We start from the raw sequence: 14,239 nt of genomic DNA, 5'->3' as shown, positions 1-14,239 counted from the left end.
TAAAATATTTGAATAAAATAAGGCTTAATAATGCACTTATACTAATAATATAAACAATTTTTTTAGTTTACTTTAGTTATATTAGCTTCCAGTTTGGAGGGCTAGTATGGGATTGACCTCGTAACTTTGAATCCTGATCATTGGATATGAATTATACCTGTCCTACTCCCCTTTCTAAAATTCTGTTACAACACTAATGTAAAAGCATTTCTCCTATATTGCCAGATCTAATTTTCACCAAGCCAACTTATACGACAGATCTTTGGTAGGATTAAATTTCAGAACCAAAGCCCTTAGACTTCGAAGACAAGATCTTACCTTAAGGCACAGACATGACCTCACCCCTTTTTTTTTAAATTATACAAATTATTAAGTATTATTTTATAGTTGGCGATAGAGAAAGATAATAATATTAATAATGATCAACTAAAATTTAGCGATATATCAATAAAATGTTTTTTTAAAATTAATATTTTTTTTCCTATTACTGATCTCTAGTACGTCACTATTATTTATTTTTCCTTTTGTGAACAGGAATGTAATATAAAGATTTTGAAAAAGACAAAACTTCTCTCTTTTCTATAATTAGTTCAAATGGAAATTGTTCTGTAGTTTTACTTTCAGATGTAACGAGGAAATATTTTACATTTGATATATTAGTTTCTCTATTTCAATTTGATTCTGAATTTCGCTGAACAAACTTGTCGAAAAATAGCAAATCGATTTTTTCCCTTTCTAATTGGCTTCAAAGTTTAAAGAAGTTCCACTGGAACTAATGTCTTCCTCAGCATATAACTATGCATCAAATATACTAAGTTCTTCATTAATATATCACATGGAGTTTCAAAATGGAAAGGTATACTTAGAGTACTTCATTGCTAATTGTAATCAAACACAAATTAAATTAACACTAATTAACACATAAATTTAAGATATGATCATTTTAAAAGCAAAGAAACTAGTATTATGACAAAACATTGCTAATATTTGAATTTAGTACTAAAAAGATTCTATCATTTTGTAAAGAAGTAACTTCTTTCCAATAACTTACCAGTAATACGACTGATGATAATACTGGAAATGTACCCAACTGTCAGTCCAATTAATAAGCCGAATGGTGCGTACCACATGTAAGATATCCTGTACAGTGGGAAAATGGGCCTAAACATAAAATAATTAGAGATTATGACTACATTTTTTTCCTTTCATAGTTCATTTGTTTTCAGAGATTTAAAATGCAATTACAAGTGCAAATCACATTTGTTACAATTTTTGGAAATGAACTAAAAATAACTTAAATTTTTTGTTAGGCATTAATTCTAAGCAAATTATTAATTAAAAAAAAATATTTTTCAGAATTTTTCATAGATGTGTACTATATTTGGTTCCTTTAGTCGCATGATATACTACTGATCACATAAAGAAATATTCATTAAATGAATGTCATGCCTATAATAGTCTGGCAGTAGTCTAGGTTTTCACTTTTTGATGAAATCCTGAACAATCTAAGGGTCTGCTGGAAAAAGGACGTTGGCATATTTCAAACTTGGCTGTAGGACAAATATCTCTCTGATTGCAGAATAGAAATCTGCCGAATCGAAGGTGGCTCTTTCAATCTTATCATTAAAATGAGATGATATATAATTTCTTCATTATTGATGACTTCTTCTGCTATCTAAAAATAATTATATAATACCTTCTTTTAATTTCTTGTATGTCATTTCACTGAAACAATTCTATTGAAAAAAATACAGGATACTTTTATGCTGTCATTGTCAAAATTTAGACTAGGCAGCCTTCAATTCAGCCTCGGGAATATCATCAACGCTAAGATAAGAAACAATTAATATGATATATTTTTACTTTTGTGTTTGAAAAGAATTCTCCAGCTTATAGTGGGCCCTTAATTTCACTCCTAAATTAGATTATTTAAGAAAAGAAATAGATATTTTCAGAGGCTTTATTATTCATAATTTCAATTAAGGTCGTCAAAACTGTAATTAGAAATATTATTTCCAACATTTGCATAATATGTTCATGCTTTTATTCTAATATTTGTGATATAATCATAGCACTAACCAGCATATTTTTTATTTAGTATCTTACACACTATAGGTTTGATTAAAGGCTAAGTTGTTGACCTTTTTTTACTTCTAATATGATATTTCCAAACATAATAGAACATTGTAAATTAGACGTAAATTACAAATTCGACGGAAGTGTCATTTGAAATATGACTTTGCGTATTTTCTGTTTTTCCAATATTAGAATTGCATATCACAAAATAATTTTGTTCTTCTGACATTTTTTAATGTTTGTATTGATTATAAGATGCCTTGAAAATATTTGAATACTAGGTAGATATAAAAAAATATCGTTCTCTTCAATATAATAATATAGACAGACCAAAAGTCGGAAATGGGATTTTCACCATCTCTTTACGTTGCACTTCATCAATGCATTTTACCTGCTAAGAGATTTTAACTAGATGTAAAATTAAATAGGATGAAGTTCCAAAGTAATCCTATTGTATTCTTGATGTAACTTTTCTTATGTACCTTTCTTTAATAAAATAGTATTTTATTATATTAGCATGCAGTTTTTCCAGAACTATTTGCCATTAAATAAAAAACTAACTTAAAAAAATTATTAGTGTAAAATTTATTTTAATAATTAAGTTTGTTTTACTAACTATATTTTAAATTTTTATTTTTAAAATTCAATTAAGCATAGTTTTTCTTTGTAGTATTCTGAAAGAAATTTTAGTAATTTTATTTACTGGAAAATGTTAGCTTCATTTAGCTATAAAATTGAAGCAATATTTAAGAAGTCGGAAAGAAATTTCCATACAACCTTTGTAAATTAGCTATATATAGTTCTTTCAATTTGATTTATATTATATAGTGACTTATCTTTCTTATATGTTTCTATAAGAGTACACATCAATGTGATAAGGAATTATGGGCTTTTGTTTATTTTCACAGCCTCGCAATGAATCACCAAGAAATATAAAACATCGCCGACCATCTTGAATAAAAATTAACATCTTATATATAATGGAGTTTTCTAATCTTGACGTAATCTGTAAATCGTCAAGTAAACATTTTATCTATATGATCTTAGTGTATTCTCAAAATTGCTAAGTAAACTAGGGCCGTAAAAATAAACAAGTAAAGAATTTTGCAATTGATATCAACAAAATGTAAATCTGCTATACATATATATATATATATATATATAAAAAACGTTTTTTTATATAGATAAAAAATCTGCTTCGTTTATATAGATATAAAACGTTTTTTTTTTTTTTTTTTTTTGTAATTCACTTCGAAAATTTCAGACACTTCTTCAAACCCAATAAGAAGGAAGAAATAATGTTTTTTCAACAAAATAAACTTCTAATTTGCATGTCTAATTTTACCAAAACAAATAAAAATGGGTATAATTACGGATTTTCTGTTCTTATTTTGGGAATAGCAGATGTAGTAGTGAGCGTTGAAGTTTCTGGAAGCATTGACATCATAGTAGCACTAAGAATGGATGATGATGTTGTATTAAACAAAGAAGAATTTGCAATGCAGCCTTCTGTAGAGAGTGGCAAGATCTTTGGTCTTACTCTTCTGGCTGATGCTCCAAAACTAACCCAAGCTGTCATACACAGGCTAGACAAAAGTCCAATTAAGGCTCCCTGAAATTAAAGATATTCAAATATTTTGCAGATATATATGATATTCCCAATGTAGTGCAACAAAACAACTCTTAGATCAATTAAGCTCAACCTGAAGTTATTGTTTCAAACTATTCTCGATTCTCATTTTTCAGAATAACAAAATTTCTCTTTCTCTAATTTAAGTAATCTCTCTCTTTCTCAAAATTTCTCTACAGAACAATAAAAGGATTCGAAATGAAATAACACTTTCATTAACTAATGCGGTAACATTGTTATAGTTTCAAAGTTATTTATCTCACTGATTTTTCACGATTTCAAGATTACGCTTTGAACCTTTTATTGAAAACATTTAAGTGCAAATCAAATTTAATAATATTTTAAAACTTGAAAACATTCTCTCAATTTGACAACGATCTCTACGAACATCTGTACTGATGTTGCAGCGATATTCCTGGTTCCCATTTAAGTTTTTCTTGGATATCTTTAAAACACCCCAGTTCTCACACTACTCACTTATATCAAATTATAGAATATAAAATTCCTTACATTTTCAAGATTTTATTTTTCTTTAAGTTTTAATATTTTTTTCAAATATGGTTGCTTTTCGTTTTCAGTAATTTACGCCCCCTCTCAGATTATCAAATCCACATTTTACCAGCATGAAAAACACTTTTAAGAATGTGCTTTCAGTTAAAAAACATTCATAGTTGCAACACCATTTGTTATTTTTTTATTAATTTTTTACACTTTCCAACAGCTCTCCGTCTCTCTATATTTTTGCGATTTTCACCTATTAAACGTCGTTTGGGACCCCATGTTCTATGGGTGATTCTTTATCTTCTTGATGCCTACTATCACCCCTCTGAATTTGTCGGTCGAATTCGTCAACACCCTGTATATATATATATATATATATATAGTATAAATATTATAAACTTAAATACTATAAGTTATATAAAATAATAAGTAGTTACACTAAAGAAATAAAATTTTGTATATATATGCATATTTATAGATTTTAATAGAAGTCAAATGGATTAAAATAAGACTTGGGTAAGTAATTGGAATCAGGAAAAGAAAGTCAAGGGCTGTGAACCATGAATACATTCAGAATTTTCTACAACCTAAATCCTATTTACTGCTCTTAAATATCATAGTACAGTAAGTGGGTAGCAATGATATGTTCATAGCAGTCAAACTTGCTACAGGAAGGGATTTTTTCTTTACCTTTTCGCCAAACTAATTTTCTATTTCGGTCAGTTTTTCTCTTAGGATAATCTCCTGTGTGACAACCTAATAATGATAAAATTAAATTCTACCTTTAGTTCTATGTAGTTTCTCAAAGGTTGCATTAATCAATAGGTGGAGTCGTATTATAATAATTTCCTTACCCATGGACGAGCACAATTGCATTATATAAAAAAGAGAATTGATCAAAAAGAACTCATCTATAAAAAATCTAGTGTTTTTTGAAAATTCATGTTTATTTTAATTTTTGAACTACGCTTCTTTTTATACATTACACTTTATTTAAGGAAATCGAGAAAACTTTAAAATACCTTGGTAGATGATTCAGCAAGGATATGATATATTTATCGTTGCATTCAGAGGAAGTTAAAAAGTAAAACATTTATTGATAAATTAATCTTTTCTTGTAAAATATTGTGCAACAGGTCATGTTATTTGGACATATAAGATCTTCCGACAAGTGTCTCCTACCTTAACCTTTCAACTTGCTGAGAGATTCTTTTTTCTTATTTTTCTTCGAATTTTTACTTTTTTGGTATTTTGATAGTTGCTACCTAAATTTAACTATCGTTCCAAGAGGCTTGTTTCTAGCTAATCTATTCTGCTACATTAGAAAAACTGTTGTAAATTATGACATATAGTTAAATGATTTATTTTCGTATTTGTTGTAACAGATACTAAATTCTTGTCTCTGAAGATTATAAATTTGGGAGACTTTGTAAATTAATTTATTTCAAAGATAAGAAAAATAAGTAAAAACAGAACTTATGGACAATGTATTGTTACATAATATTGTGAAAAACATTTGCTTATGCGTGCTGCAAAAAATTACTTTTTCATTTGTCCTGGTGGTGAGCATCCCAAGTAGAAAGACAGCAAGAATCGGAGCTCCGCACATTCCATAGACAGTGAAAGCCGCCTGAATTAAGTTGCCTAAGGAGTCTGCCATAACTGTCATCAGGATGCAAAGGATACCGAAGAAAAGAGCTAGGTGGGAAAAATTGATTCAAATCTGATTGAGTTTTATTGTAATAATATAAATGAAAACATTTAAAGATCATTAAAAAAGATTGATTGCTTGAGATCTAAAAAGATCATTATAAAAAATCCCAAACTATGCTTTCTGAATCCAGAAAGAATCACCTAAAGCGGAAATCTTCTAAATATACATATTTCTCTAAATTTCATTTTGTTTTTTCATTAATAAATATTTATGATTGAATGGTGAATCATTTTTCTGTTAGAAAGGACACACAACTATAAAACAGTTTAGGAAACGACATTTTAGATAAGAAAATAACATAATCTTCCCTTATTGGTCAATATTCTCCTCTAAAATGTTCTTGATACTTCCAGTTTAACCCTTTAGCACACACACCCATTTTTTTAAACATTGGCACATGCGCAGGGTCATTTTGACCCAAAATTGTTAGGCCCTTACTCATTATCTTATTTGCTATTTGTATAAAAATAAAATATGGTTAGATTATACAGAAGTTTTTTTCCATGGAAATATGTTCTTATTTAAGATACAAATGCAACATTTAGTAAAAAAAGACAAAATTAACTTAGCCCATTTTTTGCATACCTTTTCTGTATTCATTTTATTTTTCATGTAAGTAGTTTTTTCCTGAATAAAAATATTGGAAAAATAAGAAAATCTACATTTTAGATATAGTTTACATTGGACTTTATTTAGAAAAAAAACGACATACGACTTACACAACTTCTTAACGACTTCTTAAACATACGACTTTGAGCATGTCTTTCATTTTTATGTACATGCTCAAAAAATACTTTTATTAATACTCATTCAGAATAAAACGAGTTATTAACATTAATTTTAAGATAATTCATTCATATTATAAAAGAAAGCATTTTATATAAGGATTTATTACATTTTTTACGAGCAGGAAAGGATTAGATCAGGTTTTCTGGAGTATTCAGAATCTGCGTTTAGTTTTGGCTTTGTATCACGATCACTCTCAAAAATTTCATGAATGTATGACGAATCATCATTCTGACTATTTGTAGGAAGACTTGCTGCAAGATGTCTGAATCTATGTTGCTAACTGACATACTCATATTATTAGAAGAATCTGAAATGCTAGCACACACCGAGGTCAATTTGATCCCAACCCTCTTGTAAAAATTGGGAAATATTCTTTCGTTGATTTATGTTGTTCTAATCTCCTTTTTCTTCTTGCTCCTCTATAAATGTTTAGGAAGTAACAAGTGTTTTATAAATTTCAAGAATTTCTAAACAAAAGAGAAAAGATGGAACCAAAAACACCCCGTGCATTTGCTGACGGATTAAAGTATATGCTTTAAATATTGTAATTCGTAGAGACGATAAGTAGCATGGTTGGAGAGAGAGTTTCTCTACGATATTACAAAATACAAAATCAGGAATTAGAAGTAATTCGTAACAAATGTATTTAATTATATGCGAAACATTAATCGGATAAGTAGCATGGTTGGAGAGAGAGTTTCTCTACAATATTACGAAATACAAAATCAGGAATTAGAAGTATTTCGTAACAAATGTATTTCATTATATGCGAAACATTAATCGGATAAGTAGCATGGTTGGAGAGAGAGTTTCTCTACAATATTACGAAATACAAAATCAGGAATTAGAAGTATTTCGTAACAAATGTATTTCATTATATGCGAAACATTAATCGGATAAGTAGCATGGTTGGAGAGAGAGTTTCTCTACAATATTACGAAATACAAAATCAGGAATTAGAAGTAATTCGTAACAAATGTATTTAATTATATGCGAAACATTAATCGGATAAGTAGCATGGTTGGAGAGAGAGTTTCTCTACAATATTACGAAATACAAAGTCAGGAATTAGAAGTAATTCGTAACAAATGTATTTTATTATAGGCGAAACATTAATCGGATAAGTAGCATGGTTGGAGAGAGAGTTTCTCTACAATATTACGAAATACAAAATCAGGAATTAGAAGTATTTCGTAACAAATGTATTTCATTATATGCGAAACATTAATCGGATAAGTAGCATGGTTGGAGAGAGAGTTTCTCTACAATATTACAAAATACAAAATCAGGAATTAGAAGTAATTCGTAACAAATGTATTTCATTATATGCGAAACATTAATCGGATAAGTAGCATGGTTGGAGAGAGAGTTTCTCTACAATATTACGAAATACAAAATCAGGAATTAGAAGTAATTCGTAACAAATGTATTTTATTATAGGCGAAACATTAATCGGATAAGTAGCATGGTTGGAGAGAGAGTTTCTCTACAATATTACGAAATACAAAATCAGGAATTAGAAGTAATTCGTAACAAATGTATTTTATTATAGGCGAAACATTAATCGGATAAGTAGCATGGTTGGAGAGAGAGTTTCTCTACAATATTACGAAATACAAAATCAGGAATTAGAAGTATTTCGTAACAAATGTATTTCATTATAGGCGAAACATTAATCGGATAAGTAGCATGGTTGGAGAGAGAGTTTCTCTACAATATTACAAAATACAAAATCAGGAATTAGAAGTAATTCGTAACAAATGTATTTCATTATAGGCGAAACATTAATCGGATAAGTAGCATGGTTGGAGAGAGAGTTTCTCTACAATATTACGAAATACAAAATCAGGAATTAGAAGTAATTCGTAACAAATGTATTTCATTATATGCGAAACATTAATCGGATAAGTAGCATGGTTGGAGAGAGAGTTTCTCTACAATATTACGAAATACAAAATCAGGAATTAGAAGTATTTCGTAACAAATGTATTTCATTATATGCGAAACATTAATCGGATAAGTAGCATGGTTGGAGAGAGAGTTTCTCTACAATATTACGAAATACAAAATCAGGAATTAGAAGTAATTCGTAACAAATGTATTTAATTATATGCGAAACATTAATCGGATAAGTAGCATGGTTGGAGAGAGAGTTTCTCTACAATATTACGAAATACAAAGTCAGGAATTAGAAGTAATTCGTAACAAATGTATTTTATTATAGGCGAAACATTAATCGGATAAGTAGCATGGTTGGAGAGAGAGTTTCTCTACAATATTACGAAATACAAAATCAGGAATTAGAAGTATTTCGTAACAAATGTATTTCATTATATGCGAAACATTAATCGGATAAGTAGCATGGTTGGAGAGAGAGTTTCTCTACAATATTACAAAATACAAAATCAGGAATTAGAAGTAATTCGTAACAAATGTATTTCATTATATGCGAAACATTAATCGGATAAGTAGCATGGTTGGAGAGAGAGTTTCTCTACAATATTACGAAATACAAAATCAGGAATTAGAAGTAATTCGTAACAAATGTATTTTATTATAGGCGAAACATTAATCGGATAAGTAGCATGGTTGGAGAGAGAGTTTCTCTACAATATTACGAAATACAAAATCAGGAATTAGAAGTAATTCGTAACAAATGTATTTTATTATAGGCGAAACATTAATCGGATAAGTAGCATGGTTGGAGAGAGAGTTTCTCTACAATATTACGAAATACAAAATCAGGAATTAGAAGTATTTCGTAACAAATGTATTTCATTATAGGCGAAACATTAATCGGATAAGTAGCATGGTTGGAGAGAGAGTTTCTCTACAATATTACAAAATACAAAATCAGGAATTAGAAGTAATTCGTAACAAATGTATTTCATTATATGCGAAACATTAATCGGATAAGTAGCATGGTTGGAGAGAGAGTTTCTCTACAATATTACGAAATACAAAATCAGGAATTAGAAGTAATTCGTAACAAATGTATTTCATTATATGCGAAACATTAATCGGATAAGTAGCATGGTTGGAGAGAGAGTTTCTCTACAATATTACGAAATACAAAATCAGGAATTAGAAGTATTTCGTAACAAATGTATTTAATTATATACGAAACATTAAGATGAATGCTGTTTTCAAAAATGATGTTGCTCAAAATGCTTATATTTTAAGAAAATACAAAAGCAAAGCTTTGCATCGATTGCTTTTGACATGACATTTTTATGCACTCTTCATTTTAATTTCCTGACAAGAAATTATTTTAATTACATAGTAAAATGGTGATTTGAAGCATTTGAAATAAAATTAAAATCAATAAAAGAAAAACAAAAGAAAACGTATGTTCACCAACTTAAAACTTTGGCAAAGAGCGTCATCGTTTTTTCCGAATATCTTTTGTACTTGAGAAAAGGTTTCACTAGATCTTGTATGGTGACAGCGGACAGAGAATTCATTGCGGATGATACCGTGCTGAGAGCAGCACCGAACACTCCACAAATGCAAAGACCAGGCAATCCAGGAATGGCACCCAGGACATTTATCATATAGTACGGCAAAAGCTGAAAATAAAAATAAAATAAATAAATAAAAAGTTATCGAATCAAAAAATATAAATAATAGTATATTACTTAAGTGTATATATAATTTACTGTGAGCTTAAATTTGCTATTTATTTGTTTGAAAAGTGTATCTGGATCAGTCTTGAGATTGATTCTAGATGAAAGTATAATTCAGAAAATTTCATCGACTCTTAGAATTGCTTAATCTCTTAGAATGGGCCTTTATATCTTACATAATATTCCAGTTTACTTAGTTCAAACTTTTCTAATGTATAATTTTAACATTCTTATATTTACTATGCTAATTCCCAAACTTTCAAAATTTCCTTTGTGATATTTTGTTGTTTGTGATAATTGAGTAGGTTTTTATCAATTTCATGAGCATAATTTAGTGAAATAATTTAAGAATAAAATGTCTGCAAAATATGAAATATCCGCGGAATAACATCTTCTATAGATCAAATTTTAAAAAGTGATTTCAAAAATCATTACTAGCGATATGACCGGTATATCAGTTCTATTTTAAATATCTTTATTTAATTATTATTTTTTTTTTCAAATTGCTTGATACCATATCTATCAAAAAAATTGCAAAAAAAGTTCTTCTATATAATCTAACCATATATATATATATATATATATATATATATATGCTGTCATAGAAAGTACTTATTAAACGCATTGTTATTTTAACTTATAAAAAAACTGAAGTTAATTTTAAAAAATTTAAAATTCTTGATTTTATAGAAAAAAAAAGCTTTAACTTTTTTTTAAATCGGAAGATGAAGGAAAATCTAATTTATAGAGGGGAAAATCCACTTAAATTAATCATTTACACGGGTATTTAATTGAACAATTTAAATAAAATTCTTCTTGACATAAGAAATATTAAATTCACAAATTTGAATTTTGGCGCAGTATGTAAAAGCTCAAAAATAATACAATAAATTAATCGATATTTTAATATAATTTTATAAAGGTTGAAGAATTATTACACATTTATCATGATAAAATATAGATATCGCTTAACATTTTAGGAAACTCACGGTGTTATTATTTTGCATTCTCCTCACTAATACTTTTGGTTCCTCTATATCTGTTTAATGCCATTACGTTAATGGAATGATGATACGTTATGGAATTTTTAAAATAATCCTTTAAAATAATCCTTAAAATAATCCTAAGTAAATTATTGAATTATCAAAGTTCCAAAATTAACTTCACGTTTACTCTTACTTTTTGAAAGAGTATGTTAATAGAGCATTTATCCACATAAAAAACTAAATAACGATTAAAAATAAATGATAATGATCTCTATCTGTATTAAAAATGTCTAATGTTTATGCATTTTGCTTGTTTATCTTTGTGATCCTGGAGCTTTACAGTTCAGACAGTTCAATTTACAAATATCAAATGTTGTTCAAAATTGCTTTCCCTTGAAGCGTTTTAAAATGCCCATGCTTTAAAACCTGAAAATAAGATATGAAGTTTTCCAATAATAAGTTCCAAAAATAATATTTAATAAATGAGATCTTTTTAAAATGATACCAATTACATTATTATGCGATTATTTTCCTCAATTTTATTTTATGGTAAGAATTTCAGATAATGTTCATTACGTCATCAAATATTAATCACTTAATTTTCTTTCCATTCTTGATAGCTAAAGTATAAAATGTAGTCAAAAATTTAGACGCTTAATTCCCCCCCTTTGTTGAAAGGTAAAGTAGAAAATTTCGCCAAATATCTCATCGCTTAATTTTCTTCCTATTTTTGAAAGCTAAAGTAGAAAATTTTATCAAATATATAAAAACTTAATTTTCTTCCCATTTTTGGAAACTAAAGTAGAAAATTGCGTCAAATATTTAATCGCTTAATTTTCTTTCCATTTTTGAAAGCTAAAGTAAAAAAGTTCTTTAAATATTTACACAGTTTACATGAGGAACAAGAATGTGAAATTTCAATAATGAGAAAACCAATGTGGAAACTCAGAATTTATATTTTGAATAGTGTTCCGATATCATGAAACTTGATTCCATTAGGAATGCTTATTTATTCAATAAATAGAACAAATGTAAAGGTGTTGAAATAATTTGGCTTTAAAGTCTACGAAAATTTGATGTTTGAAAATACTTTGTAGATGGAAATAAGAACATTAAACTCAATTATAACACGAACATTTACTCAAATTAAAACACAGCAAATATTCCCAGGAATTAATTTTTCGCCAAATATGACTGGTTTATACAAGAAAATTTTTTTCTCAATGGATCATTATGTGTTGTAAAGACATATTAGCACTGAATTTTATCCCCTTTGTATTCTGCTTATAGAGAAAGTCACTTAAGATAGTTTAATCATTAATAAAAACTTAAAGAAGTTACGGTGATTTCGGTATGATTCCCATTGTAAAAAAGGAATGATTCATAATCGTTAGTAAATTATTCAAAAGATAGGTATTATTGTAGCATTATTATAATGAAAATATATTGTACCTGATCTGCAGCAGATATGGGTTTGTTAGGAGCTGTAAGGGGGTCACATTTATTGTAATGTGCGTAGATCACAAGGCCAACAATATAGGTGAAGCCGTGAAACAAAGTGTAAAAAGCAATGCCCAAATAAAGTGTTCTGAAAATGGGTATTCACAATAAATTAATGAAAGATGCTCCTCTACTGTTCAAATAAATATATTTTATACCAATATAAATGATTATTATTAGAATTCAAATTAACTTTAATGTAAACAGTTCATACCTGTAACATCATTAAAAATGTATAAGATTTACATTCGAGAGCCATTATATCATCAACCAAATACTCGAATTTGAGAATTTGATTAATCTCTAAATTTTAGACTTCTCTGAGTCCTAAAGGAAAAGTGTATTTGAAATTATATTTGTTTATTGGCTTACCTTTGTATAAACATGCCTTAATATACAGATGATTAAAATTTCTGCCGTGATTCTATCATTATATGTAATTTATGTTTTTGTAGAATACTTGGATTATATCTGTTCAAAATCTGACATTCTGCAGCTATTTTTATTAGCGCATATATTGACTCAATTACTCAACCAATGAGAATTGTCTCCTCAAAACCTTTCAGTTTACTCCAATAATTAACTGTATATTCTCTCATAAATTTTAATAAAATATTCTTTCTCTAATAAGTGTATGTTTGAACTACTAGTCATATGTATTCAACATTAATGAACACCATTTGCCTGAGGAATGCTATCTTTGTCATTGTTTCCAGTGTCGATTAATTGCTGAGATGTGCTTAAAATAAAATACCAATAAAACTAATGTATATTTTGTACATCCTTTTCTAGTCTTATTAAAATCAAAATTTGACACGGAACTAGTCACAATAACACATACCAAATTGTATATATTTAACTCACTGTGTATTTGAGTTATATCGTTTACTTGCTTGTAAAAATACAATTCTATAGAAGATCAACTTTTTGACTCATTTGGTTCCAAATTTTATATATATATATCTACATTTTAGATTTTAAATAAATTTTATCCATTTAGCTTTATTCGTTTTAATTTATATTCGGATAACCAGACAGATAGATTTTTCTTAGTGTATTTCTTTCAAATTTCGATCAAATCTTGAAATTTCTAATAAAGATCATATACCAAAGTTCATCCATCTAGCTCAAAACTTTTTGGAGTTATTTTTGTCACAGACAGGCATGATGCCGAAACTCTGTTTTTCGAACTGAGAGAGATCTGTACAGTGAAGATTCGTCAAAATCACGAGTTCGAATTTTTTTTTTTGTTAATTATAATACTTCCTCTTTAAATACTTAATATAGAAAGTAAAAAGTGCTAAAGAAGCTAAAAGAAAATGCTAAAGAAAACTAAAAAAAAATTATTATGTAATTTTTATTCCTAGATTGCGGAGCTGCGTCAAAACTTGAACCAAATACTTTGTTGATTTGATTA

At 28.0% G+C, this 14,239-nt stretch overlaps 1 protein-coding gene across 2 annotated transcripts in view; it reads right to left on the bottom strand.

The window, feature by feature from the left end:
• Positions 1 to 14,239, bottom strand: part of LOC129966385 (putative sodium-dependent multivitamin transporter) — a 34,908-nt gene that overhangs the window by 2,002 nt on the left and 18,667 nt on the right. For both annotated transcript variants that reach the window (XM_056080810.1, XM_056080818.1), the window contains exons 7-11: positions 12,775 to 12,910; positions 10,072 to 10,279; positions 5,751 to 5,905; positions 3,450 to 3,688; positions 1,052 to 1,161 (exon numbers count right to left, since the gene is read on the bottom strand). In XM_056080810.1, the coding sequence (XP_055936785.1) occupies positions 1,052 to 1,161; positions 3,450 to 3,688; positions 5,751 to 5,905; positions 10,072 to 10,279; positions 12,775 to 12,910 (848 nt within the window). The remainder of the gene's footprint in view (positions 1 to 1,051; positions 1,162 to 3,449; positions 3,689 to 5,750; positions 5,906 to 10,071; positions 10,280 to 12,774; positions 12,911 to 14,239) is intronic.

The sequence above is a fragment of the Argiope bruennichi genome, chromosome 1 (genome assembly GCF_947563725.1).
Source record: "Argiope bruennichi chromosome 1, qqArgBrue1.1, whole genome shotgun sequence".
Lineage (NCBI taxonomy): Eukaryota > Metazoa > Arthropoda > Arachnida > Araneae > Araneidae > Argiope > Argiope bruennichi.
The sequence above is the reverse complement of the archived record's forward strand: the minus strand, read 5'-3'. Positions and strand labels throughout refer to the sequence as shown.